The 24,803-nt window shown below is 37.1% G+C and overlaps 1 protein-coding gene across 1 annotated transcript in view; it reads right to left on the reverse strand.

Annotated features, from left to right (window-relative positions):
• Positions 1–24,803, reverse strand: part of SLC2A13 (solute carrier family 2 member 13) — a 123,301-nt gene that overhangs the window by 61,901 nt on the left and 36,597 nt on the right. Inside the window, exon 3 of the mRNA XM_018068030.2 lies at positions 17,883–17,991. Within this exon, the coding sequence (XP_017923519.1) occupies positions 17,883–17,991 (109 nt within the window). The remainder of the gene's footprint in view (positions 1–17,882; positions 17,992–24,803) is intronic.

A 24,803-nucleotide genomic window follows, 5' to 3' on the forward strand; every position in this document is an offset into this window, starting at 1 on the left:
ATTCCAGAAATAACACTGGAATGAAAGTCCTTTTCTTCTCAGAGTGGTCAAGATAAATTAATCCCAGAGGTGCAGGAACAGTGAAATCAAGAGAAGAAAATCCATCACATAAATGAAATTTCTATGAGTTTCATTGGCACAAAGGAAAGGTCTCCTTGCCTGAGGACATTCCAATCAGCAGTCCTGAGAGCAAGATTTCATTTACAAGAGGTGAATCAAAAACCAAATGGAAGATGGAGATCTACAAAAATATGAAGCAGCACTAGTTCACTGTGCAGACACACTTATTTTATGGGGCAAGGGAAGAGTAAAAATCTCCTCAAGCAAAGCTGTTCACAAATAGGCTTTTCCTTTTTCTGAGGGAAAAACCCTCACTGAAGGTAACCCACATAAATGCTGGGCAAATGTTCCCACATTTTGCACTGATTATTCTGGCCCTACTAACTTCCTCAGATATGGCATAAATGTTTGGAGCAAACTACTTATGAAACTATTTATTATGTACATGCACATAGTTAATATAATATTTATTTATTTAAGAGCTAACAGATTTATTTTATGAACTAGCATTCAAATAATTTAGCTTCTCATCTACTTTTTTCCTCTCTTTTTTTAAGCTCAGACAGAGCTAAATTTGTCAGCAGGTGACTGTGAATGACTAGTAGGATGATGCTGCCTTTGTTCTGCTCATTCCCACTCAGAGCAAAGCATTTCTGCATGTGGGAACTCTGGGTCTTTTTGTTATCTCCATATTCCCAGCCATTCAATCTGAATGCTATTGTTTTGTCATATCCCACCTTTTGTGATTTGGAAGGGTCCATAAGATTTTAAAATGTACAATTAGATGGATGGCAATGGATTAGTTAAACACAAGGTTAGCCAAACAGTGACTGGTTGACAATAAAAAAGCTAAAAAATGTAGGATAAAAAACAATCCCACAAAAATTCAATGCTCTACTAATAGCTGATATAAAAAAACATTTAATAAAATACAATCTTACTTATTCTGAATATTTCCCATGCGGATATAACAGAAGTTAACAGATACACCAGCATACTAAAACTCCACTATTTATCTGAACTCTTGCTTGTGTTTCTGCCTGGTTTTTCCTCCTGACTGCTGCCTTTGTCTTCACTCTTCTTGGATTTTTATTTGGGCTTAATTCTATCCCAGGATCTATTCAATGCATCAGGAAAAACATCCAGGATCAACTTAAGTAAGTTGAGTCTAAGAGAGAGACATTGCTTGTCTCAAACCAAAGCTTGTTTGGGGATCCTTGTCAAGAGAACAGTGTGTGCATATGCAGTAGCAAGACTCCACTACACATATTCACTGTTCCTCCTAAATTGTTTCTAATAAAATCACATACCTACAACAACATATTTTATTTCCATATTTTAATGTGCAGTTTTAAAACTCCCTCAACAGTTATCTCTTACTAACTTGCTATTTTATTTTCTAGTTCTACAGTACACATTCTTTTGCTTAAAATTTTACCTTTTCCTCTCAGTCTGACCTCAAGCCTCAGCCTTGGACTCTCCACACCCCTCTACAGCATGCAAAACTTGGTCTTGTTATTGTCATCTCCATGACCACTGGGGCTTCAGCAGACCCACGGCTCCTGACCAGGGAGAGCCTGGCATTCTTTGCAGAAGACAAATATTTCACTGTAAGATACAGCATGCTGCAATATAAAATACAAATATTCTGGGGTTAGAAAGTTAAGATAAGTTCTGATAATTATTGTACCCTCAAACAACAATGCTGACACTGCAACTGCCAGACTGTACTTTCACTAGCAAAGAAAGGGTGACACCTAACCATTTCTCATAAAGAATTAAAAATCTCAGCTTCATTTATTAAAAATGTTGTCATATATCATCAGTAAAGCTTATTTCTCTCATTGCAATAAATAGAAAGGATTACCTATGTGTTTGGGGGTTTTTCCTTTTAAATGGAAAGACCACCTTTGTTAGAGAAATGAGATGCTTATGGCCAGTGCAGAAGCTGTTGTCTGTGACATTCAGCAGTGCAAGACTATGACCTTCTTTCTGGAAGAAAAGCCTGGGTAAAAGACAGAGCAAGCTTTCCATAGGTGGGCATTAGGGGGAAGGGAGAAATCAGGTCATTAGATTCCACACTGAGATAAAAACAATTCCTTAGAAGAGAACTGTTGTCAAAATTACACTGTTAGAAGTAAAACATCACATAGCCTCATTCCTAAAAGTTGACTGCATTACTGAACTATCTGACTCTACCACTGGGAAGAACTCGGTGTGCTCAGTACTGTTCAAATACAGAACAATTAAATGACCTCTCCCAAAAGCTTGCTATATAAACACCAGGCAAAAAACCAAATGGATGCTAACAGATGGAGAGAGATGAGATAATGAGGAAGCACCACTAATCCCTGACTTGCGACCATGTCAGTACACTGACACCATGAACCTCTACCGCTCATGGAGATTCTGCTGTGAAGGTTGCCTTTTTTGAAAACTTGTATTGCAAAGAAAAAGGAAATTAAAGGTCAGCAACTTACAGCAGATAACACAGTTGAGATGCCTGGACTTGGGAAATACAAGATTGGTACTGCTGAGAATTTTCCTGAGTGGTCAACTGCACAACTGCACAGTGTATCTACCTGCCAACTCTGTTCTTTAAGGAGAACAAACAAAGTACAAAAAAAAAAAAATCTGTTAAGCTCTTTACACCTAGCCCAGTGGCTACAGAAAGCTGCTCACAGGGACAGATCTAATCAGCAGAGCCCTGTGTGTTGAATAAGCCGAAGTTCAACACAGTGCTCTTAATCAAAACATGCTGGAGCTGCTGAATTCAGAGCAGCTGAATTCCATCGTGTTGGAAAGAAGCAAGCACCACTTCTCAACATCTCACAACAATTTTTATCAGCAATACTTCTGAGAGAAGCCAAAAGAATATGTGCTTTGTCCATGAATGCTGGAGATTTGGGCATTAACTCCTGAAGGTTAAGGCTGACATGCTGCTCTTGCTTTAGACTGTTGCCACCCCCTTACCAGACACAGTAACATTTTCTCCAGACATAAACCTTAAGCCAGCTGCCTTTTCATTCAAGTCCTTATCTCAGGCTGGCACTCAGAAATCTGAGTGACGTAACAGTCTGCATTTGATGGAAATAACTGTTGAGCTGGGAGCTGTCAACATTTATTATAAGCATAAAGAGTGCCTCATAACAGGAGACTAGAGACTATCAGGACTATTTTGAGAAGAAGCAAAAGTGTATGATACAAAGACAGTTTCTGAATAAGGAACACTGACAGAATGCTAGCTTTTGCTAGTCATGCTCTCATATGGGGAGGCATAGAAAACAGAGACAATCTATGTGAAAAATACACTGAAAAAATCTTAAAGAATACTTATCTGGCAGAGCTGTCTATGTAGGTTGTAAAGTTCAAAAATGTCACAGTATTTAAAATACATTGAATAGTAGTATGTATACAGCAAATAACTGTGCCCTGTAGCATTAGAGTATGCCTCCCTTTATTGCTCTTCACAGATATCTGCAGATATGTCATGGAAGAAAGTTTCCTCAATAGCTGTGTCTCAGGAAAAACAAATGAATTACTGCGTAATTCACAGAAAAATTAGTTTACTTTGTTGGGCAAGTAATAAAGGTTACTCTTATTTGACACAATGCCCTTTCGTGGCTAAAATCAAGCCTTCTTTAACACTACTGGGGAAATCTGCTCCCACAGGTAAGGTGGCATCTCCTGAAGCAATAGTCCTGCTCTCCCAGTCAAGTCAGACTTCAAGCACAGTGGACAGAAAACATGGGTTTAGAAGACTGCAGAGTCAAAACCCTTGAACAGCGATGGACAGATACATACTTGCCTTCTCACCACCTGATCACACGCTGTCCAACCTTCTCCAAAAGCTAGTAAATCTATGCCCTTCATATCAGTCATCAGTGACCAGTGATCTCTGATTTCTCAGTGAAGATCATGCCACACTACCATCAATAGGTTCAATTTGGCTAAGACATATTGTGGTCACTGAGAGTATTGTTTATTGTATCTAACACGTATTTTGTTAATTTTTATTTGGAAACACTGCAGGCAGTTAAACACACAAAACACCTTTATCAATATCAATAATATATAACATAGGAATTTTTTACATATTTGTTTCTACCCATATATTTCAGAAATAAAGTAAATCAACATACCCACCCAACTTGGTGTTGAGAACTTACTGAGGGTGCACTCAATCCCTCCATCTACATCAGTTGTTAGATTCATAACACATATAAACAATAGTTACTTATGCACACAATATAATTAGGTATTATTATCCTGAGAGGATTGCAAGGCAACTATCTCAGCACCTTCCCTCAAAAACCTGGAAAAACCATACAGGTGCCAAAAGCTTAGGTGGGAAGTCTGTTATTGGGGAAAACCACAGGGGACAATGAAGCAGCAGCAGATTCAGTGCTATGTGTTGTTCTGCTTTACTGAGGAAAGCAAGTGAATTTTAGCATTATGTTTTGCTCCCATCTTCCCTCCTCTGCTCCTCTCTCCTCATAGTACCTCTAATTTCGCATAGGTAAAGATTCTCCTTACAGAGTTGCTTCTGCCTGGCCTTTGCCTTCTCCAAATACAGGTTTTTCTGGGTTTAGATACCTCTGTTCAGCTCAAGCAATACCAGGCAGCAGTGTACTTCTTCTGACTTTAATGCCAACATGAAAAAGCTGCTTCTTTAAAATATTGCACATAACCAAACACCCATTTAGACACAGAAAACAGCCGATATCTCAAATTTTTGAGAAAGCTTACTGACATGACAAAACAGCCAAGCCATGTCATATTGCTGTACTTAACCATTAATTAGCTTAATGAACACTGAAACCCCACCAGACAGAATGAAGTTGTGACTCAGAGCAGCAGATGTGATTCTGGTCTGAAACCTCTGGGGAGTGTCTGTGACAGTGACTGCAGCAGTCAGTCTGAAGAGCAGTACCACAGAGGAAGAAATTTCTGCCATGGAGGAAGAGATTAGTCCTTGAATGGCAGTTAATTCGTTCCAGACAGAGAATTTTGCTGTTAGGAAAGGAAAATGTCTTTTATGAAACCAGAATAAATCCCCAAACAAGTTCTCTATAGAGAGTATCTAGTTTAGAAAGATATTACAAACAATAGTTGCTTATAACCTCTTCATAACTATATTTACAGAGAATAAAAAGTAACAAGCTAATGCACAGAGCCTAAGACATGATTACAACAATAAAAATGTTAAACTATGTATGGCAAATATACTTCAATGCTTCTGTACATCATAGTTTACTTTGCAGTAAGCATGGAATCACTGCAAGATTATGTTGTCAGAAAAAGCCAAAAGTTGATTCACTGAAAAAATCAGCTTTGATACTGCAAGAGAAGATGAAAGACAGACCTTGGAGCTGCCCAAGCCAATGACAGTCATACAGCTTGAGCCACTCTGCATGACCCTGCACATACCACTCTGAACACTAAAAGACTCAGGAAGATCAAGAGGTTTACAGGAGCTGAACAATTTTCTTCCAAGCAAATAGCCCAAACGAGTCTCCTGTCTGCGTCAGAGACGCTCAAAAGTACGAAATTATATCACTGGGCGAATACTATTGTAATATGCACACTACAAACACACCACAGGAAGCTAAAACATGTCACTTAAGGGCAGTAAATTCCTGCCTAAGTTGGAAAATGTGCTTAAAGTTTCTTGCAAGCATATAGTGCAGTGTCTGAAAGTCCCTGTTAGAAGGACTGGAAGCAAGATAATGTGTTCTTTGCAGGAATCTCCTGGTTTCATTTGTCCCTCAGCTGAGTAAGTTTCAGGAATAACCTTCATTCAGAAAAACAAAAAAATATTTTCTTTTTCTACAGAGCAAGCAGAGCTTTTAGAGCAGCCTGAAAAAGAAATAAATTCATATAAAATCATCTTTTCTTTTACATAACTATTTGCTTCAGCATATCCTAACAGGACACAGCAGAAATGAGTACTCAAGTGTCACAGACAACCAAGGCCTACTTACCCAGTTTTCAAAAGGCAAAAACCTAGACATGGGTCTTAGATTCTGTTGAGAGCAAGGGCAAGCTTCTAACCATGGAATCAATTTCTTTTTCCAACAGTGGTCTTACAGCACATTTTAAAGCACTGTCCATCCAGCTAATGTGATTTTCTTCTCTCTTTCTGTACTTTCTTTTTTTAATTTCCCTCCCCAGCATCATCTAATTAATCTCTCTGCCACATCAGCTGTTTGTAGTAGCATATTACACTATCAAGTGTTGTTTAGTTTCCCCATCCTGATATCCCAGTCCCTCCCCGGACTCTCCTCCTCACTGGCCTTACAGACAGTTCTTTCTCAGCGCACTGAGGAATTAAGAGTCTCAACGGTGATTTCAAATTTTCTTTCAATTTGGTGACTGTACTCCATTACCACACCTTCCATATGGCCTATTTTGACAACAGCAATCTCTTTGTTTTGCAAACTGCTCACAACAACAAATTCTGGATTAGCCTTTAGATGCCACCATATTTTATTCACGATCCATTTCTGGACTATTTTCATTTATGGTAAATCTTTGCATTGCATATAACCTTTCAACCTTTTTTTTGTGTGTGTCTCTCTCCACCTCTGTGGCACAAGGCACATTGACTAGCCTGTGGCAGCTTAACTCTTATTGACAGACTCCAAAGAATCCAATTTACAGAACCGGTTCCTATGCCCTTAAAGTAAAGGTGAGTAAACAGATCTAAAGGGCATCATATTTCTTACTCTGTGTTTGAATGGGATCAGTAATATATTCCACTGAGGTTGCTCATGTTGCTGTATCAGGCAGCATCTAACCAGGTGACCTTTTACACGTTAATTTTGTGTCTTTTCAAGATCGGTTACATTGTAAGCTTTGAATTGTTTCACATTTCTATATTCTTTGTTTTTCATTTAAGAAGAAGACAATTCCTTATTGCTAAGAATATAGTCCAATATTTGAATAATATGTGCCCTCTAGGTTTTCACAAGACAGCAAACCCATTACACAAACAAACCCCTCTCCCCTTACTACTCTCCTGTACCTTACAGAAAAAAAAACGAAACTGGTCATTGATTGGTATCTGATTTTCTGATAGGTCTCAAAATAAATGCCAGAGATAACAAAAATGTACAGTTCAACAGAATAATGCATATTAAACTTTAACAGTTGCATAAAAAAGGAATTTTTTACAAGATTATTAGAAATGTATAACACAAGAGAAACTGTTGAGACCAAATTGCGATTCAGGAGCTGTCTAGATAAATACTACATTAAAATAAGCAAACAAACCAGTATTGCTATTTAGGGAACTTCCTCCAGCAATCATTCAGGAATGATTTACAAACAGCATCACTGCTCTGACTTCGTTCCATTACTTGGCTTTACACACAAACAAACTGAAAGAGATGAATTTAAGTGACCTAACAGCTGCACTGTGCATATACTGGATCTAAGGCAAAGACATTTTCACACAATTCCTACTGCATGGCCCTGCAGTGAAATTTAACACTAGACTGGTGACCTGAAAGTTATTACCAAGGCAACAGATAGAAATCCAACAGTGTTATGAATTCACTACAGGCAAAAGGCAGAGTAGAAACCAAATGCAGAAAAATTGGGAAAAATTTCTATTAAACATACAAATCCTTCAAAAACATCAAAAGAAATGTTAGAAAATACTGGTTCAAATAAACTCCTTCTTTAAATAAATTGTTTTTATGCTATCTCCAAAAAGACAGTCTTTCTTTAAATATGCTTTCACAGCCTGAAGAACTATAGGAACAGATTTTATCACCTACAATTAAGAAAATCACACTAAGGTAAAACAAAAAGTACAATCAGCAGGACTGTTAGTTGTTTTTCAACGTTTTAACATAAGTGTCCAACCTTCTGGCTGGTTTTCCACTGAAGATTACATTAATTTGTATGGAAAACTGGAGGCAAAATTGTGCACTTGTGCACATACTCCCTGCTGATCAGACTTCATTAAAAATAAAATATGTTCCAAATGAGAAGACAGACAGCAGGATTTCTTTTAAAATAACTTGGTATGTTAACTCCTATACAATTCTTTGTGTGGTTTTTTTAAAGGGTTATAAAAACAAACACTAATTTCCAAATGAAGATATTACAAGCATTTGTGTCAGTAACATTCAAGACAAAACTTAAAAAGAATTTCCCTCTGTGAAAGCATTACGCTGAAAAATGCCAGTTTAATAAAGACATTTGACTTCGGGTTTTGTTGAGGTTTTTAATTTTTTTTTAATTGAAGTGTCAGCTAATACTCAGAAGAATCTTTTTTAATACAGCTGCAACATTTTAAAAATAACTAATCAAACCATCAAGCTGACCTTATAGTAGATAGGTCCAGACTGTGGCAAATCATTGCAGCTGTTATACCATGAGATTTACTTTTACTCATGCTATTCCATTCTTCATTATATATTTTTTAAGCCAATAAACCAAGATAGAAGTCAAAAAAGACAATAGAATAAAAAATAGTTCACATGGTCATTCTTCAACTCATTGAGTTAAGGGTTCAAGTTTTGGAAAAAAAACTCAGCAAAAAACCACAAACAACACAAAACCTCCACAACAAAACAGGTGTTCAGTACCAGACAAATAAGGAAAACACTAATATTTAAAGATTTGTGAAATGGAAAAAAAATCTAGTGCTTCAAAACAGAATGAGTCTTAAATGCCCATTACAATACTTCATATCAGAACCCTGAACCTGCCTTCTCTGCACTTTCAGGTTTTTCTGTTCTTTATTTTTACACCTGATGAAAATTACAATGCAAATAAACATCCACTTCAATATCATTTAATGTGTTTGGCAGTCTAGGATTTTTTAAGTCTGCCAATGTTTTAGGTGGGAGTTGTGTTTGGTTTTGTTCTATTTTTTTAACAATAAATGGGTAGATTATGAGAATTATAAGAAGAGACGGAATATAAAATTTTAATTTAAAGGAAATTAGCCTTTACTTTTAAACTTACATTAATGTTCTATTATATGTCTACTAATTCCATCACAAAAACCCAATCAAATATGTTCTTTCTAATATTTTCTCTGTTGTAACAGTATGTTACATCTATATTCATTAGAAATCATGAGTGTTTCCTACTTCCCTTGAGACACTCAATCTAATATCCCTAAGCACTAAACTATGTTTTGATAATCATTTTAGATTTTATTCATTTCATCCCATTATATAATATCTTGAACTACTTCCCTGATCTTCCTGATACTCAAGGCTTCCAAACTTTCATATCTGAGTTATCTATCCTTTGATCTCCAATAGTTTGGACAAGGATGTACCTGTAACAGCTATCTTCCAAAAACTCTGGCTAGTTAGACTGACGAAGCAAGCAGCTTAAATAAGATGTACATTTTACAGCTTTGATCTAGTTAACAACATCATGATTCCCTGGTTTGTTTTGTCTGTTTTTTTTTCTCTGGTTTGTTTTGTTGGGTTTTTTTAGTGACCTAAAGCTGTGATTTTCCTTTTCTATTTCAAAAGGAATAAGAACATGAAATGCACACAGAACTTGCATTAGAAGTGAGAAGCTTCAGTCTGAGAGGCAATCCTGAAGATTGATGTATGGCATTGTCCAAATAGCCCAAGCTGCAGTTTTTTGTTTGTTTGTTTTACAGCGAATTACAAATCCATACTTTTAAATTGACTCAGAAAAATTAACTTTTAAACTGGCCATCACACAAGGTCAGCAGAGCAGAAGAAAGCTTTTCTTTCTCTTCTCTTTTATTTTATTTTTAAGTAGAACCTTAGCATAGTGTGGGTTTAGTGTTAGCAATGCTGACACATGGGTGACTTGTTTTTAATACAGTCTCTTACTCATATCCTAAACACCCTCTCACAGTTATTTGAACTGATAAATTACAGCCTTTGGAGCTAAACCATTAATGCTGTTCAGGGTTTTGTAGGCCATCCAACAAGCACATACAAGAATATTTGTGAAAAACATTTCACTCTTTAAACAAAAGTTCTAAAGCATGGGAGGTATCTTTAAAACGATACATATCTTTAAAATCATACATAAACTTCAGCAGTATTGGAACTGAAAAATGTTCAGGTTTACTGAACTGCCTTCTTGTGCCTCAAGTGTTTGGCTTTACTTAATAGATACAGCTGTTGGCATCCTATCACCAACACATTTATGTTTCAGCCACTTCCTAGCAGATTTACTAAGGCACACTCCTCTTACCAGGTAGTATTGTCCTCTCACATCTGTATTTACCAATAACTGAGAAGAAGAAACAACACCAGAGCAGGGTTTGGAAAACTATGGTCATGTTCCCTGACCTGTACTGAGGGGAGATGAAGGCAAACAAAGAGGGAAAGAATTGACTCTGCTAAAATGGTCATTTCCCAGGAGCTGTAAATACTGCGCATGGATCCTACTGACAGCATTTCAGGAAAGGGAGTTTAGCATTTCTGTTACCTACCCCACCAGCAGCCCAGCTGCTGACATGTGAATTGCTTCTGCCCAGCCTAAGATATTGTACTTTAAGAAACACTGTCACCTCCAAATTGGAGTTTGTTCTTAGCCACAGTTCCAAAGCTACCACTTCTCTCTATAGGCTGCATGACAATTTTCCAAACTTAAGTGAACAGTTTGAGGTTTGGGTTTTTTTAATACATTTTATTTTCAATGCACTCTTTACAAGAAACAAGCTCAGCTGTGAAAACAGAACACTGAAGTTGTTTACATGATGAGTTTGCACACACTACTACCTAAAACATCTTGTGATAAAAAGGAAGGATAATATGTTAAAATGAAAGGTCACTTCTCCAAAAGATGTCATTGGAAGGATTTATGAAAACCTATAAAAACCCCAATGGATTATTATCTGAAAAACAAGTGGACATACGACACAGAGTTTCTTTTTGTTTTATTAAACATCCCCTACAGCCTAAGGGGAAAATGAATAATTTAAAGGAAATAGATAAATGGGACAGTTTACTCACAAAAAATATTGAAGGATAAAAACCTAATCAGGCAGCAGGCTTAATGTTATGGACTCACCAGAGAAAATCGGACTTGTCAATTACCAAATCTTCTCAATTATCCTGACAACATTACAAAGTTTGTATCTGGAAAAAACATTAATGTAATTGTCCCTCCTTCAGTCAGACTTAAAGCACAGTGGGGTATGAGAGTACTCAAGAACAACTCAGGTGACAAGTTACTGGCCATCCAAAAATAAATGCCACGTGGCATTCTGTTCTGCCCAATCTGGATTTATGTCTACAATAAAAGATACATTGTTCTTCAGTAACTGCTGTGCAACTTGGATGACATTTTAGCATTGTGTCAGCTTGGGGCTTGCTTTGTTTGTTGGGGGTTTGCTTGTTTGTTTTTTATGCTACTTTCCGGATTTTGTTTTAAAATACAGAGCCAGGGAACACAATAGAAACCTATACAACTTTAAAAATCAATGCTTGGGTACACCCCACAAGAAAAATATGAACCACCACTACTTTTTGCCAGTAGATCTGTTTACAGATCTCAACAACTATTTTCCAATATCCAAATCATCAGCCAATATTCCAGCAAAACCTCATGTCTATGACCAGCTTATTCATTATAAGTCTATCATAACTTGTAAATACATTCAGTCATTAATGATACATGATGCTGAAAGAGTAAACAGACTTGCTACTACTTGTGCTTTAATTCACAAAACAAGGTATTTATCCAATAATCTTCAACAAAAAAATTAATGGTTTATTTGCAGTCACTGTCCAATGTTATTGATTCAGCATTTAATTTTTTTAAAAACTGGAATTTAAAGGCAAGTTTCTCAATCTTGACTTTCACCATCCCTCTGGGGATTCAGCCGCACATCTACGTGGAGCAGAAACCCCAAGCTCTGCTCGGTCCTAAGGCTACAGTGAGGTGCACTCTGCCCCCTGCTCCTCCTGGGTTTCAGCTCTGCAATTGCTGCACAATAGACCTGGCGATTAAACCTGTCAGGAAATGTGCTTTGCTTCCATTAAACTCCTCTCTAGCCTCTATTAAACTCCAAAAGTATTCTGGCTTCTTTCCAGTTCTACTCCTGCTCTCTTTCATTCTCTCATTTACATTCAGTACGGTATTTGTTCACTTTTCATGTTAATTGTTTTCATATTCTTAACTTATCTTCAAACCTTCAATTTCCACTTGTTACATAACCTCTTCTTGTCCTCCTTTGTATTTTTCTTCTTTTATCCAGCTTTTTTCCTCTCTCATTATTCTAAGCTTTTTTCTTCTCCATATAGTACTTTCTTGCACTCCCTATTTCTTGCCAGCTGAAAAAAGATGTTTCTTTTTATCATCTCTTTTTTTTTTTTCTCTTTTGTTTGCTTGCACAAATTAAAAAAGCAAGACAGTTAGAACTCAAAAGCATCTGTGGACCAAATCCAAACACCAATACATTTTATATGTGGATTCACTTAACTTTTAGGGGACGCAAGGATATTTTGGAAATAAAAAACCCCTTTCATTAAATAGGAATAACACATCATATACACCAGAGTAAAGAAGGTGTATATGAAATACTGAAGGCCATAAGCTCTCCCTGTTGACACATTATACCACTTTTCTATTGCAGAAAGCTTTTCTGACACAAGGTGAAAAGATAATGGCAAATTACTAAATCAGCATCACATCAAGCCCAGTGTTTCAACTGCAGAACAAAGCATTTTCTTTGGCTTTCATCAAGTCCACTTAAAGTTTTGTGAGAGTAATAATAACAAGATGATACAGCTGTCCCTTCAATCTTATCTAGATTTACAGTCTTGAGGGCACAAGCAGTCTGTGGGAACAGACAGCAAGCCTCCAAAAGAGCAGCAGAAACTCCAGCAAGGCCACACTACCTATGTACAGTTCTGACACGACAATACTGAATTCCCTCCAGTTATGGCTATATTACTGACTAGTATTCAAGACAACTTGGGATTTTTTCCAAAAGTTTTCTTCTCCATTTTTGGGGTTTTTTACTGCAATGAGGTTGTGCAGTACCAGAAATGTTTTCAGAAGTCATAGTCCTGCAGGAATATGAGCATATAGATAAAACATACAGGTACTCTAATGATGGTTTTCACCAAACAATCTGAAATAGTTAAATCCTTCAAACCCCCTCCTCCTCCCACACCCAAAATCAGAATTACTTCCTTCTTATATTTTTTTTTCTTAAATAAGAAACTGATGGGAAAAATTAGTTTCAAGTTTTACCTTAAGATGGTCGTCTTCCCCCAAGTTTTGACTATGGGTGACTGTGCACTTGAAAATATCTGAACACCACTGTTCTAACAAAATTCTGGGATATATTACTATTATGAAGCTAATCTGTAGTAACTGCTCCTCTGGAATATAATCTCCTTCACAGGGCCTTTCCCAGTCTCCTGGCAGCCAGATTTGGGACTCCAAGCTTGAAACTGTGAGCTTCCATTTTCAAGATGAGAAAATACTGGAATGATAAGAAACTTAAAAGTTAAACCATTTCAGACCTGCTCACACCAGCGTGAGAGATGCTTGTCTAAAATTGTGTGACTTTATCTTTTACAGGTCAGTTAAGCTGGCAAGAGCCATAACAAAAACAAAGCATTTTTTCTACATCAGGCACTTTATCAAAGAGCAGTGAATCCTTGTTCTTAGGGGGGAAAAAAAGGAATCAAAGCAATAGGTCATTGAGCTTTATTCTTCTACTGACTAAATTTATCATGCTAGAATTTGTTCCTGTGAGAGTCACAATCTCCTTAGCCTATTTTTACATTTTGCTTCTCTTTTAGATCCACCTCCTCAATGCAGAGGTTGTTCCACATACCGTTCTCACCAATTCAGTAACATCCTGTTCGTGATGAGAGTTCCTGGTTCCCCACGGCTGGATGTTATGCACGTACATGGCTGATTCAAATATGATACGAAACTATTTCTGTGCAAAAACTAGATCAGTTTATTGCACAATGAGAAGGACTGAGCACAGTCCTCAACAATTCTTACAGCAATTCTGGTTTTCCTCTCCCTATCCTCAAAAGAAATCCAACTACAGATGGATTTCATCGCTCTCATTGGTTTCACTACTGATATCCAATTTTTAAGCAGAAAATTTATACCAGATTTCTCAACACAACCATGGAAGCTCTAGATTTTTGTTGTTGTCTCCATGTGTTTCTTGTAGATATTTTATTTGCTTTTTAGGATCTCTTTTACTACTGGGCACACTCAGTGACTATTTTTAGACTCCTGCAAAATTCTCTAACACCCATACTTTTTGATTCGAGCTTTTCTTTCCTAAAATTTAAGTTACTCAGTAAAGCATATACAAACTGAGGAAGTATTAAATCATTCTACAATTGTGTTCTTCTTTATATTTTCATTTCTCTTTATGATTTGATTATGGGGGTTTAAATGAGTTTTTCAGACACATACAAACTCACCCCAATGGCCTCACTTTCTTACAGTAAAATACAAGATTTAACAAATTCTTTTATATCAGAAATAGTGAAAAGTCTCAAGCCAGACTATTAGAATAAGTCAGGGCCCATCATGGATGCTGCCACATTAAGTGGTCATGGTATAGCAGAGTGCTATGGAAATACACAAGGAGAAAGGGGGCAACCAGAGGCTGAATTCTCTGCCAGGGAAAGCCAGGCAACAGCAAGTTGGGGTCATCAGCCTACTCTTCTGTGGCCTACAGAAAGGGATACCAGTAAACAAGAATTTATAGCAGCACCAAAGGTACAGTGAACACCAACCATTAAAACTTTTTCATTACTGTTTTTAGTAAACACGTTTGCAAAAGCCCTGAAGTAAAGTCCACAAAACCCCAGATCCTCCAACCATAACCAGTGCCTGCTTTCCTGCTGCAAGAAAACAGCAATCCCAGAATGACATAACTAAACACTATGAAGAAGAAAATAGTGCTTAGAGGTTTAATGCAATCTGACAGTTCCTTAAGGTACCATTTAATCAGAGCATTAGAAGGTAATCACCAATTTCTATGTAAGTAAACTATCAATAGACAGCTGCTTACTTGTATTTGAAAAATGTGCTTTCATGGGAGAATGTTTTTCTTGCACACCCGATAATGAAAAATTTAGTTAAACTGAATTATTAAAAAACACTGGATATTGCAAATAGCTTACAATCCAGCCCTTTAACAACAGTGCCTTCATGTGTTTACTATAGGCATTTTATTATTTTAAAGCTAAGGTTCAACTACGTTTTATAGTTGTAATTCTGTCCTCCTACATATCCACAAGCAAATTTGGTCCATTTCAAATTATTTGTAAAGCCTCCTACATAGAAAGGAGTTTGAGATTTTAAAATATACTAAGTTTAAAATAAACAAAGTCAACCTACCAGTGTCATAAACCTTGTGAACTGTCTATTTTTTGTTCTAGCCTAATAAGGCATCCTAGAGTGGCAAGAACCAAATTGTGAGAATGACTGTCCTTGGCTAGAGGTTGTATGCATATCGTATTTCATAACATTTTAATAATGTTTATTATGTAAGTTTCCCTAATTAACTTCTAAACTTACTTCTACATTTGGCATCTGTAACATCCTGTGGCAATGAGTTCCAATATGTAATTATGTGTTCCATGAAAAATCACTTATTTTAAACCTACTGCTGGGTAAGAGCTAGGAGTCATCAAAAACGTGTCACCAGAAATGATGAATAATCATGATCTCCCCATCCTCTCCATAACATCAGCAGCTTCATATACCTCTTGCATTTCTTCTGACCTAATTTCTTTTCAAAGCTGCAGAGTCCTAATCAACCTGTACAGGGATCTCTTTCTCCACACATAACCTGGTTTATCCTTAATAAAAGAAAGGACATCTGCAACTGTTGGTACCATTTCCAATCGGTCATGGATGTCGTCAGGATGTTTGCATAGAACGATAATGCAACTTCAAGCCCTCTTTTTTGAATAGTAACAATTTAGACTGCCATGCATGTTAGTTAGCCAGTTCCCTCCTGCAAGCATTATTGTATAATATTGTATAGTTAATGCACTTGCCATTCTTCCCACAACTGTTCACAGATTTGAAGGATCTTAATATCGTGAATGGTGTATGAGCACAAGCTGATATTTTGTTGTTTAGCTCCTTTCACAGACTTATTAAAGCAGCAAAGATCTTCATATAGATCCCTGTAGGAGTCTACTCTTGGCTTGTGATAACTCATCTTCTATTCTCATTCTTTTTTTTCCTATCTTAAATAATTATCAACTAGAGAGGACTTCTCCCCTACTGTTGTGACTATCTGATTTCTTCAAGAAAGAAACTTTGCCAGAATTTGTGATGGACTAGGATGGTTAATTCATATGGGATATACAGTCCTAACATGACCATGAACTCACATCCAACTAAGCTACAATCTCTCTACAACAATCATGTTGGCTCTTTTTTGTTACTTTTTATTCTACGTGTACATGTTCATCTTCATATTTCTAAATGTATATCTTCCCATTTGACTATGAAGTGTTACTTAATTTTGATAAAGACTGAAATAAAACTTTCTAGGCTGTAGCTTCATGTAAATTAAGCTACATTTCCAAATTCAGTGATTATGTATTCAGATTACTCCAGACCTGTTATTTTTCATTTTAATCAGCTGGATCTCAAAATTCTTCCCCAATACTTGAGTTTGAAACAGACCACCTGAGACATCTTAAGTAACCTCCAGTGAAAACAGCTCCATATATCCTATATAATTAACACAAATGCAAAAAGAATCTTTGTGAGATTTGGTGCTAAATATTTATCTTCTGCTAGTGTTCTCACAATATCTTGATTCCTACTGGGCCTGGAGACTACTAGAGGTCTCTTGTTTGTGATGTGACTGAAAAATTTCTCAAAGTTCTTTCTGTGCCTGTCTTCTGGTTTTCACACATAACTTACCAGTTTCACATCCAAGTGTTTCCTACATTTGGTTACAATCTCTACTTTTTGAAGTCTCTTTACCTGTTAGAGATTTTCCTCCTTTGCAGTTCAATAATACTGAATTTGGGGGTTTTCTTTCTCTCCCTTATGACAGATGGCAGATGTTTAACATTTAATATGGTAGCACTTGACACCAGTAAAAGCCTTATCCTGTTAGCTGTTCCTTTTGACAATTTCCTAAGAAGCATGCTCCCTTAGGCACAGTTCTTTCCATAAGACGTTACAGGAACGTATTTTACACTTCCTCTTAAAACAAAATGGCAAACATATTCACTATGGTTACTCTTGTAGGGCAGCCCAACAGTAATTTCATCTTAAACAAGGTCTTGTGCATTGCATGTTTGTCAAGAGCTACTACTCTTGTGAGCTGACAGCTTACCAGAAAACCCAGTGCATCATCCTTCACTTCCACATTTACTGAGTCTTCATACACATAACAGAACCATGTAATAACAGGAAATGGTTCTTCCCTCAGCATCTTACCTCCTATAGCACTTCACAGGAATGTTCCATCTCATTAACACAGCCAGTGTAACCCTCACCCTCTTTTGCTCTATTTGCACACAAATTCAAACCATAAATGTACTTTCCTGTCTAGACAAACACAGCTTTGACCACAAACCATAACGCAGAAAAATGCATCTCCCAGAGTAGTTTGCATTCTTGTGTCTGCATAAATGTTTGCCCTTATACCAACAACCTCTTGTACCAATTTTCTGCGATGTCAAATATGTCAACATCTGGATTTCCAACCAGAATTCCATCTCTCATGCTCAATTTTTCACATTTCAGATTTTGTCCAGAAGATCATCTGCAACTGCTACTGGTCTAATTGACTAATTCTAATTTTTTATAAAGAGAAGCAAGTAGGAAATACATACATGACGGTGTTAATCCCTGACAGTTGTTGAAACATCTGCAGACCACAACCCACAATTAAGGCTCTTCGAGTTGGAGGGTATGTTAGCATTCTGCAGATCACAGGTCCAGCTTAAAAAAAAACAAGACAACAACAAAAGAATACATAATAGTTCTTAAGTGATCGCTATCAAGACAATGTTGCCAGGCACAGCAGGCTTTGCACCTTGAATTATTTCAATTATTTTTGAACGATTCAGTCATTTCAGTTCTGCTTTTCTGCACTGTACTACAAAGACAATTTTCAGGAAGGCCAAGCAAAAAAATGAAACAATTTTTGTACACAGTGTCTGCTACTGATGTCAAATGTACAGCTCTCCTATATCATACTAACAGATGGCACATCTGCTGCAACTGAATGTACTCAAGAGCTATCTCTGTTGTTTCCTTTCTGAAAGCTTCCACTGTTATTGAGAGGTTGTTTCAGAAATGCCATTACTCACTGCTAAGATCTGGATTTTGGAGATGAAGTGTTCTCCCTAGTCCCTCAAAGACCCAATTTCCACAAACCAGTTGCAAGTGTGGGTATTTGAAAGTATAGGATAGATCTATTCTCCACAGCTCTAGAGGCCTGCAGAGGGAGCAGAAATTACATTTTTTCCATACCTTTGGTAGCAATGGTATGAGGCTGCATTCAAAATGCAGAAAACAGTTTCTTAATGAAGAAAAAAACCCCAAATTTCTGGCTAACAAAGTTTTATTCTCTATTTAAAACTTTCAAAGTATCCTAGGGGAGAAAAAAAGTAGTACAGAAAGCTATGAAAGAATAGGAAAAAATTTAAAATCCCCAACTCTAGTATTTACATTAATTTCTTTCTGCACAGAGTAGTGCTTTTTCACCTGATGAAATATTTTATGTCTTACACATCTTATCACATCTGGCATACCCACTCAGAATATCTAATCACAATATGAATAGGCCAAAATTGCTGCCATCCAAAAAAAAAGGGAGGTGGAAAAGGATCTACGATTTTACATTTTCAAAGTCTTTCCTAAAACTACAGAAAATATTAAAAGTATTGGTTCTGTAAAAAACCCTACATGGGTTTGTTAGTGAAGAATCTACATGCAGAGTTCCAGCTTCAGAAAGCTGACAAGCTTTGAACAGTTTCAAGAGTGGGACTCAAGCAAGGGGTTTAGATAATACTTTCTTCATTGAAAGATAATCAGACCTGCCTAAGAAAGATAATCAGACCTGCCTAAGAAAGATTTATTTTCATTTAAAATGATGGTATTTATAATTCATATCTCAATTGTATCATCATTTAACTTTGCTTCCTTAATATTAATAGCAGAATACAGTCTTATGTATTTTCTAGTTGGTTTACAAGTAACATTAATATTTGGACAGTACACAGTCCCACATGTCCTGCCATTTAGCCACACCATTACCTCAAAATGTCTTCAAGTAAAATCAAGTGACAGATAAATCTGGTGACAGATAAATAGAGTCAATCTACAGATCTCATAAGATATTCTCAAGCAAGACACATGACATCACTGGGCCGACAACTACATCAAAGGGTTCCATAGTCAAAGTGGCATTTCCTCGGTGGAAAAACCACAAAGCTGGTACTCACTGCTAGCTAGGAGCAGTCCAGAGATCAGACATACTCTGGGATTTCTCCTCAACTCCAAGCTTCACAAAGAAAAAAGATTTACTAACAAATGTACCTATGAACTTTAATTCACCAGTGACAGCTCTCAGGCTCTCATATTTGGCATCACACCTGAGCATGGAGGCTTTGGGCTTAAAAACCTTATCTGGCAACTGATTCTGCAGCATCTATTCTAAATCCAGGCTGTTGAGATCTTCTGTTCTTCATAAACTTCCTGTAAGGGCCTTAACTGAGTTCAAAATCTATCTTTATCCTCAAGGGACCTTTCAGCCAACCTACATCTTACAGTCCATCATCAATGGTCATGCTCATTGAATAAGCTGGAACTCTACAGCAGGGGTTGTCAGGAGAGTAGGCAGAAATGTCCTAAGGAACTGATGCAACTGATGTCCTGATCCGCTCATCTATTTTATGGAAGTTATATAAAATTCTGTTCACAATGACTCATTGTACAAAACAATTGGAAAGGAGACACTAAAATGAATAGCTAGAAATTAAAGCAGCTGTTCTCAGACAATGGTTTGCAACTCAGAGGGAGTCATGAAGTCTCAACAAAACTCCATTGCACAAATCAGTTTGTGCGCTTGAAGTGGGGCCCTGCAGAAATTTTGCAATAGAGCACATGCACTAAAGTTTGGACCTTTACCTTAGAATTTCACACTTTAAACATTTAGAACATTCAGTCAGCTAAGTTCAATAAGCACTTGGAATTTTTCAGACTTCTGATTAATTGTATCACAAAAATGATGATAAAAATTATCATACTCACTCAAGTCAGCGTTTAAAAAGATTCACTCCAAATCTGTACCATGGCAACTGCCACATATAAATAGGCATACACAAAATTAAAGGATTTTCTTTCATAAAATTCACAGCCTTCAGGTTTACAAACCAATAAATGGAATGAAAGAAATAAAAGAAACTGCTAATCTCTATATTAAAGGAGCATTACCAACTCAATGAAAAAGCCCAAAGGACTCTGACTGTGAGGTGAGTGGTTTTTAAAACAGAAAATGAGTGTGAAACTTCTTATTAAAATTATCTATCTCTGAAATTAACTATATTGTATTTGCATTTTCCTGTCATTAATCCTTCCATCCATATTGTTGAGTTCATATGTTACAATCTTCTTAAAAATAAACACCTCTAGGCAGAACATGGGTTTTAACTACAGAGAATGGGTCTAAAGTAAAAAATGAAAAACAAACCAAGTTTTCAGAATTAAATAAATTTTTCTTCTGAAAATCAGTCTTCTGAAAACCAAAACTGTACTTCAGTAGTTTCTGATAACCCTTAAATATGCCATTAGTTATGACAATACATTAAAATGGCACAAAACAATAAAATCATTGTCTTTAAAAAATGGAGCAACTTAGCTGCTCATAGAACTAGAGGACACAGACGATTTAAACATAAATCACAGGAAAAAAATTAAATATCTGGCAATTTTTACAAAGGAAAAAATAGATATTTGTCTCCAAAAAGTCCGATTTTTCTGGTTTGTGATACTTCTGTCTTAATTGCTGTTGGTTTTTTTCCAGCTAGATTTAGACACATTCCTGCATCGGAACCACTTCATTTAACTTGAAAAAGCACCAAGATGTTTGTTTTCCTTCTTCTAATCTATGAATAAAAATTAAGTCAGAAGGATGAGACCTCCTAATGCCATGATTAATTCAATGAGACTAGATTTGGTTGGATTTTTTGTGCTGTGGTTTCAGATAACTCCTTTATCTGAAGTAAATTTCTTTAACACATAATTTTTACAAAAGTTCAAAACACGCTACAGCTTGCTCTAATGAGAGTCCAAAATGGCAGCATGAGATAAAGAGTAATGGAAAAACAAGCATACTGCTGCTGTAGAAGGTGACATTGCTTGAAGTGGTGATACTTGAAGTGGATTGCTGTGATCCAAGTGGATATTCCATAGCTTGATCCAAACTGTCTACCAAACTAGACATTCATCCTTATAAGCAAAAGGCAAAATATAGGATTTGGAAGTTTAGCTTCACATCCAAAAAAAACCTTATTAGATTACACTGAGCTAAACAGGGGAGGAGAAGCTGTTCTTGTCAAACCATTACTTCTGAAAGTGAGTGATGCTTTCCAAATATTACAATTTAATGCCAGTTTCCTATATTTTAGCTGTTATCCTTGTTATTAGGCATAACCCACAAATTAGGTTTGGACATTTCGAATCTCCTGGCAAAGGCACTTTGATTTTCCTCTGCCGATAAAATGAAGTGTATGGCAATCATAGGAGCTTGGGTGCGATCTACTGCCAACTAAAAGACAGAGATAATTTTCAAAGGCAACACAACAAAAGCTCTAGTTCTAAAAGGAGTTTATATAATGAAAGCAGAAGAATGGGTATTAATGACATCTTAGCATCTCCGTGTGAAAATGTACTGCATTCTTTTCCAGGGGAATAAAAATATTGTAGGATAAAATCCCACAGCAAATGCAGGCAGACATCTGGTGCTTGGAAATCTTGTGATTCCCCATCCCACAAATTATTAGAAGAATACCTAGCAAAATTTCACAGCCAGGAAACTATGGTTAGACACTGGGCTCTGCCAAAGTCATTTGCAGGTTCAAACATTTATTTGCCAGCTAATCTAGGTAACAGCTTGTAGCAACAGCCTAAAACTATGTAGGGATCCTGCCAGCATTTCGTGCTCTTGCTGTAGAGGGTTGTTTCCAAAAAAGCAGGCTTAGCCAAGCAACAAGACAGTCACTCATCAGTTTAGCATCAATTAAACTCAAGATTCAGACTTGTTTTCTGGACCTTTTCTTGTTCTAACATCAGTCAATACCCTCTCTTCCACCTAGATAAATCTTCAAGGAATTGATCTACAGTTAAAAATAAGGGACCAAAGAAAAGAAAGTTCGGTTTGCAATCTCAGTAACAGAGGACAAACATGGGAACCATTTCTGTTTTAACTTTCCTTACAAAATGACAGCTTTCTCTGCATCATCTGCAGAATCTTACTTCACCAAAGATTCCTCTTCTAAAGCACCTAGATATAGCTATTATTTTCTATGTATGAATGATATACTAAAGTAAAAACCCTTTTCTTCTCCTTGTCTATTACATGATTATTTTCTGAAAGTATCAACTTCATTCATTTTTCCTTTCTGTAAAATTTAACAAATCAAAAGGTAACTAGCTTTAAGATCAAAACTGCATTAACTATGCTGAAAAGATGCAAAATAATTTTACTTAAGTACCATGTTCTTTCCCACTGTCTTATATTGTTCCCAGTAATGTTGGAAGAACCACTCCCAGCATTAGAAGAAACTTCCTCCCTCATATAGTTCACTAATCCTTTGAGAAAGCTTGTTTGAGGTTTTTCAACTTTCTTCTTTACAGCGTGGTTCCCTATCAGCCAAGAAGGAGAAAAGATCATCAGCTTGCCTAATCATGAGTCTTAGTATTTTTCAGCTTTCCACAGCCAAAACCATCCACTGCTATGAGTACAGACTGGAAGAAGTACTCATTGGGAGCAGCCCTGCTGAGAAGGACTTGGGGGTTCTCCTGGATGAAAAGCTGGACACGAGCCAACAGTGTGTGCTCACAGCCCAGAAAACCACCTGTATCCTGGGCTGCATCAAAAGCAGTGTGGCCTTCAGATCAAGGGAAGTGATTCTGCCCCTCTTTGCCCTTGTGAGATCCCACCTGGAGTGCTGCATCCAGCTCTGGGGTTGCCAACACAAGACAGACGTGGAGTCCAGAGATGTTCAGATGTGCAAAGATGCTCAGAGGGCTGGAGCACTTCTCCTATGAAGGCTGAGAGACCTGGGGCTGTTCAGCCTGGAGAAGAGATGGCACTGGGGAGAGGTTATTGTAACCTTTTAGTACCTAAAGGGGGCTTATAAAAAAGATGGAGAGGGACTTTTTACATGAGCAGATAGTGATAGGACAAAGAGGAATGGTTTTAAACTAAAAGGGGAGAAATTTAGATTAGATATTAATTCATTGTGAGGATGGTGAGACACTGGAACAGGTTGCCCAGAGAAGCTGTGGATTTCCCATTCCTGGAAGTGTGCAAGGCCAGGTGGACGGGGCTTTGAGCAATCTGGTCTAAAGGAAGATTCCCTGCCCATGGCAGGGGGGTTCAAACTAAATGATCTTTAAGGTCCTTTTCAACTCAAACCATTCTATGATTCTATGCTAACAAGACAGGCTGCTTTAAAAGCAAATAAAAGCTAATTAGACATAACCACTTTGATTTTAGAGAATTAAATAGTGAAGGGAGATTTTCCATGCCTAGATGAACTGAAAGGGGTTTTTTGTTTGCTCAGAAAACCTCGATTGCAAATAAATGGTCTCTCCAAATGCTCTTTTTAATCCACACATTGAGAACAGAAACACTAATATAGATTTTTTTGTTTTGTTTTGACAGCAAGTTGAGTTGGTCCTCGGAAGTTCTGAAAACAAAGACATTTTCTTTTATCTGTAAAAGGAAAAAAAAATCTTTCCTTTGATACCACATTCTTTGATATAAAGCTCTGGTGACAGAAAATCTATATGACTGAGTACTTGCACAAAGGCAGCAGCAGTTAAGAACACCTTTGAATAGGACAAGAAGCAGTGGCAAGTAGGGAAGCAAAAAAAAAAAACGGAGTGCATTTTGGCTCTGTGTGATAAGTTCTCTATAGAAAACAGAACCTACTGTAATGAAGTCCTTTAAAACTGAAAAAAACCATGACAAAACAGATAACAGAGAGAAGAGTGGCCAATGACATGATGCCAGTGGGAGTTGAGAGAAGTGGCCACAGTGACCAACGAGAACCTGGGCAGGTGGAGGAGGGATTCCAGTGTGGTACTGGCAGATCAGTGGAATGGGGGAACGAGTGAGAGGGAGATTTACCTCCTTCATTGATAGGAAAACTGGGGCAGGGACAGAGAAAAGCAAGGATCATATTGTGGTTTCCTTCTAGGTGTGGAAAAGTACCTTAGAGCAGACTTGTGCATACCTACTGCCTGAAAATCAACATTTCTTTTCACAGTCTGCTTCAGAACTGCCTTACATAGAAAACAGTTATGTGACCCTCACTTAAGGTTGGAGAAAGTAGAGGAGGAAAGATAAGATTATGTAGCTAGCATTACGCAGGCACAACCAAAATAAGCCAAGTGTTGTAACAGCCTGAAGAGCTTCCCACTCTGCTCCCATCAAGTAGTGAAGTGCAGAGCATTTAGCAATCTGGAATTAGAAAGCTTTTTTTCTTTCATTTTAAGTTGAGGAAAGATTCTAAACAGAA

This window comes from Manacus vitellinus, unplaced genomic scaffold, assembly GCF_001715985.3.
Source record: "Manacus vitellinus isolate BGI_N305 unplaced genomic scaffold, ASM171598v3 scaffold_13_pilon, whole genome shotgun sequence".
In the NCBI taxonomy this organism is placed as follows: Eukaryota; Metazoa; Chordata; class Aves; order Passeriformes; family Pipridae; genus Manacus; species Manacus vitellinus.